The sequence below is a fragment of the Ictalurus punctatus genome, chromosome 24, assembly GCF_001660625.3.
Source record: "Ictalurus punctatus breed USDA103 chromosome 24, Coco_2.0, whole genome shotgun sequence".
In the NCBI taxonomy this organism is placed as follows: Eukaryota; Metazoa; Chordata; class Actinopteri; order Siluriformes; family Ictaluridae; genus Ictalurus; species Ictalurus punctatus.
In genome coordinates this window covers 19,365,343-19,370,342 of record NC_030439.2, presented here as the reverse complement: position 1 = coordinate 19,370,342, position 5,000 = coordinate 19,365,343, and the positions used below count along the sequence as shown (strand labels likewise).

Below are 5,000 nucleotides of genomic sequence, written 5' to 3'. Positions count from 1 at the left end.
TACAGAGACCAATGTAACATGACAAGTAGACAACAAAACAAAGTCGACACGGGTGGAAATAATGATCTGGGAGAGCGGTCAGGGTGGAGCTGGACTGCTCTTCCACACAGGAAGCATCTCTGACAGTGTGTATGTGTGTGTGTGTGTGTGTGTGTGTGTGTTTAATCCTGACAGTGTGAAAGTCGTTTCCTCTGCTGCTGACACACTGCTTTTCAGAACTACAAGCTTTTCTGCTGCAAGTGAACGCAGCTCATGTCGTCATCCCGCAGGTGAACTGAGACTCACCATTTCTCCCTCCCTCTCTCTCCCTCCCTCTCTCCCTCTCTCTCTCTGTGTCTGTCTCGCTGACAGGTGAACCCGTACACGTTGCGTTTCGAGGGCACATGGGAGACGAGTTTTGACAAGCGGCTGGCGTCCAACGCCTTCATGGCGTGCGGCGTGCTGTACGCCGTGCGCTCCGTCTACCAGGACGACGACAGCGAGGCGGGCGGGGATCTGGTGCTGTACGCCTACAACACCAACCGCAACCAAGAGGAGCCCGTGCACATCATCTTCCCCAACCCCTACCAATACATCTCCTCCATCGACTACAACCCCCGCGACAACCAGCTCTACGTCTGGAACAACTACAACGTGCTGCGCTACCCGCTGGAGTTCGGCCCGCCCGACCCCACCACAGGTAGCGATATAAAGAACCCGAGCCGAGAATCGGATCCGTGACGCGTCAGGAACGAAACCCTCCACGTCGTGTCGTTATAGGAAACTGACCGACGACAGGGTGGAGTTACTATTACCCCCGTGATTCATTTCCTACAACAGCGCGTCCTGACATGTTCGATTCCTTTTATACCGTAGCAATTTTCCAATCGTTACGCCATACTTTTTATCCGCTTATCGTTACGTCTGACCATGCGGAATGTCCATAAACTGTTTACGTCCTGTTCTTGCAGCTTGTCGTGTCATGGAGAAACAAAGCAAGCGATGTGTAAACCTCCGACACTGGAGACTCCTTCCATGAACGTTAACTAAATGTCTCCACAATAGGGATATGTCGTTTATACTGATGTTAATGGTGATGTTCTCAGGTGCTCGGGCACCTATTGTAATTGTTAGTGTTCTTCTTCTTCTTCCACTTCTTCTTCTTTTTCCGAGTCTATGGCAGCCCATAGCATCATACATCGGAAAGTTATGGAATTTTCAAACAGATAGGAGACAGTCTGAAATATATTCGTTGCAGATTTGGAGTCGCTATCTCACTCTCTAGCGCCACCGACAGCTCAACTTTGCGCTCATGTTTATGCTAATAACTTTTGAACTGTAATGGTTGGAAACAAAGCTCCGTGCTCCTCTGATTCCCGAGCTGAAAGCCAATTTTCCACCATGAAAATTGTTCCGCCGTTTAGAATTTCCTCCTAGATGACCGTTTCAGATCATCAGCTCAGATCATCTTCAGACCACGGTGACCGAAAATGATCGAGTTCGAGTCGATCAGTCAAACTGGACGTGAGGTTATATCTCCGTAACGCTTTAGCGTATTCAGACCAAACTTGGTATATGTCATAGTCATCATGACTCGAGGGTTTCAGAACAGCACCACCTAGTGCTCACGAGATACGGAGAAAAAAAAAGCATATTTTCGCTTTTCGGATTGACCGTTCGTCCGATTTTTATTTTTGTTTATCAAAATCGGCTCGGATCATCTCCAGTCATCATGCCGGCAGTACGTTCTGGATTTCGTGTTGATAGACCAAACCGAACAGTCGGTCATGCTCTCATGCTCCTTACTTTGCCTCTGTCGTGCTTGGCCCCGTAATTGCTGCTTGCAGCTATATTTGTATTTGTTCTCCAATTGCCGTAGTGTAAGAGGAATAAAATGTTGCGATTGGAAAATAATTACTTGCAATTACAATTACAATTACTGCACTTCGACTAGATGATTCAGATAACCATAACCACATACGGCCATGTTTGGAAAGAATACCACATGCTACATGCTATATAAATGCTTTGCCAATTGTACAACTCAACCCTTTAAAAGCTCAAGAGCAGCACTGATGGAAACAGTCCTTATTACTGTCAAGGTCACGACGACCAGAACATCATTTGCGTAATATAAATATGATTTAAAAACAAATAAATCTAAGAACTGAGCTGAATGCGTAAATCTTCATGTTCCGGGTCACCTGGACTCGGAGAGCACACGGAAGGTTAATGTGGTTATGCTAATGATGCCTCTGTGTACTGGGTGGAAACTGAGAGAAAGAGAGATGCAGGAGGAATAAGGAGGGATATACGACTATATAAAGACTAGAGAGTAGAAGGGAAAGAAAAAGTAAGAGTGTGGGTGAAAGAGGAGCAGTAAGTTTCTGTCTACAACTTTGTATCTACAAGGCCACACGATTAATTATGTTTTAGTCCTATACGTTCTTTTCGGTTTGCTAAGTTAATTAAACAATAATCAGCCGCTAAGAGCTAATGCGGTAATATTAGATATCGTCGTCATCATCATTATCATCATCCATGCAGTGGTTGCTGTAGCAACAGTGCTGAGTGGTGTGGATGGATACCTGACAGCATGGAGGTCGTGTTTTACATTAGAGCGACGTCCACACACAGTACTCAGAGGCTGTGTGTGTGTGTGTGTGTGTGTGTGTGTGTGTGATACTGCTGTCACTGCGAGTACTGTAGCTGCACAGTGACGCCCCTGACCTGCCTTCATGCCCACATGAAGTTTTGTGCTTTGTGCCCTGAGTCCCCTGGGATAGGCTCCATGCCCACAACGGCACTGTGTAGGATAAGCAGTACAGAAAATGGATGGATGGATGGATGGATGGATGGATGGATGGATCCAGTCTAACTGTACTAAACATAACTGAAGTGAACTGAACTGAACTGAATCAAATTAAACTCTGCTGAACTGAGTTGATCTTAGTTGATCTGAATTGAACTGACCTTAACTGAAATGAATTGATTCAAAACAGACTTTACTAAACTTAACAACTGAACTGAATTAAATCAAGTCGAACTGAAATATACCGAATTGAGTCAAACTGGAACGAACCTGACTGTACGAAATTGCACTGAGCTGAGCTGAACCGAAACAAAATGAATCATATTGAACTTAATAGCTGAACCGAACTGAAGCGAATCAAACTGGTATGAACCTAACTGTGCGGAATCGAACTGAACTAAACCGAACTGAACCGAATCGAAACAGACTGAACCATATTGAACTTAATAGCTGAACTGAACTGGACTGAACTGAAGCGAATCAAACTGGTATGAACCTAACTGTATGGAATTGCACTGAACTAAAATGAACCAACTGAACTGAAACAAAATGAATCATATTGAACTTAGTAGCTGAACTGAACTGGACTGAACCGAATCGAAACAGACTGAACCATATTGAACTTAATAGCTGAACTGAACTGGACTGAACTGAAGCGAATCAAACTGGTATGAACCTAACTGTATGGAATTGCACTGAACTAAAATGAACCAACTGAACTGAAACAAAATGAATCATATTGAACTTAGTAGCTGAACTGAACTGAAGCACATCAAACTGGTATGAACCTAACTGTACGGAATCGAACTGAACTAAACTGAAATCCTACACAACATAACAACTGAACTGAATTGAACCGAATCATTCTGAGCTTAACAACTGAACCAAATTGAACCGAACCGAATTAAAGCGAATCATAACGGCCGTAGCTGAAAAGAACTTAAATAAACTGAATTAAACTTGAACTGAACAGAATCGAATGGAACTGATCTGAACTGAATGGAAACCGATGATACTGAACATAACAAACGGACAGAATCTAAATGAATCATACCGAACCTAACAGCTGAACAACTAAACTGAATAAAATGAATTTAACAGAACTGAATCGAGTCAAACTGTAATGTACTGACCTGACCTGAACTGAATCGTTCTGAATCGAATCAAATCAAATTGAATGAATGTACAGTGATTGTTTTCTCTATGCGCAGGTTGATTTTTTTTTTTCCGTGCTGTCACACAATGAAGTCTTTGAAACACCAGTGGCGTCCTGTTTGTCGTGTCATTACTCAGTTCTGAGCTGAGAGACAGCTAGAGAGACAGACAGGTCGATCTTTCTTCTGTAGTAGTTAACATTCTTCTGTTTGCTTTCAATACGGCATTGTCAAGCCTTAATTGCCGACAGTCACTAAAGGTTTTCTCTGATTACTGTGGAATATCTGATATCTGATATCCGATCAATTATTCATCCTCTTCTATTTTCACTGCTCTCTCGCTCTCTCTCTCCTTCTGTCTCTCTCTACCTCCAGAGAGACAGGTTTAAAGCAGCGACGTGAATAAATTAGATCATGCAGCTGCTCATTTACTGTCTGAGCAACTTTTGGAGTCGTACTTGTGCGCGACATCAAATGCTTCTCTTCCCCTTTGTTCTTTCTGTTGTTCACCACCCACTGCCTTTCCTCTAAATCTCTCTCTCCATCTCTCTCTCTCTCTCTCTCTCTCTCTCTCTCTCTCTCTCTCTCTCTCTCAGGACCACTGTTCACCACTCAGATGTCCAGCACCACGCCTTCCCGGTCGTTCTCGTCCACCTCCAGCCCGTCCACCATGCGCCCCCTACCTGCCACCTTTCACCCCATCGGCGCCATAAACAAAGCTCCCGAACTGCGTCCCATCACCGCTACGGTCCCCGTGACCCGTCGCCCCCCACGCCCACGTCCACGCCCACCCCAGGAGCCCGAGCTGCAGGAGGGGTGTGACCCAAGCGTAGCACGAGGCGTCCAGTGGCCCAGCGCGCAGAGGGGCGAGACGGTGGAGCGGCCATGCCCTAAAGGATCCCTGGGTAAGAAAGTCAGGACCCATTAAGATTATTTTGTTTATGTTTATTATGTTTATTTATGTGATAGTCAAAGCTACCCTCGTGCTCTTCTGCATCCCACAATGCATCACTTCGAACAACAGCTGCAACTGCACATTCAAGTCAACAACTACT

General features: G+C 44.8%; 1 protein-coding gene across 2 annotated transcripts in view; it reads left to right on the top strand.

The window, feature by feature from the left end:
- Nucleotides 1-5,000, top strand: part of adgrl1a (adhesion G protein-coupled receptor L1a) — a 218,965-nt gene that overhangs the window by 180,031 nt on the left and 33,934 nt on the right. For both annotated transcript variants that reach the window (XM_053675413.1, XM_053675412.1), the window contains exons 7-8: nt 352-679; nt 4,542-4,850. In XM_053675413.1, coding sequence (XP_053531388.1) covers nt 352-679; nt 4,542-4,850 — 637 coding nt within the window. The remainder of the gene's footprint in view (nt 1-351; nt 680-4,541; nt 4,851-5,000) is intronic.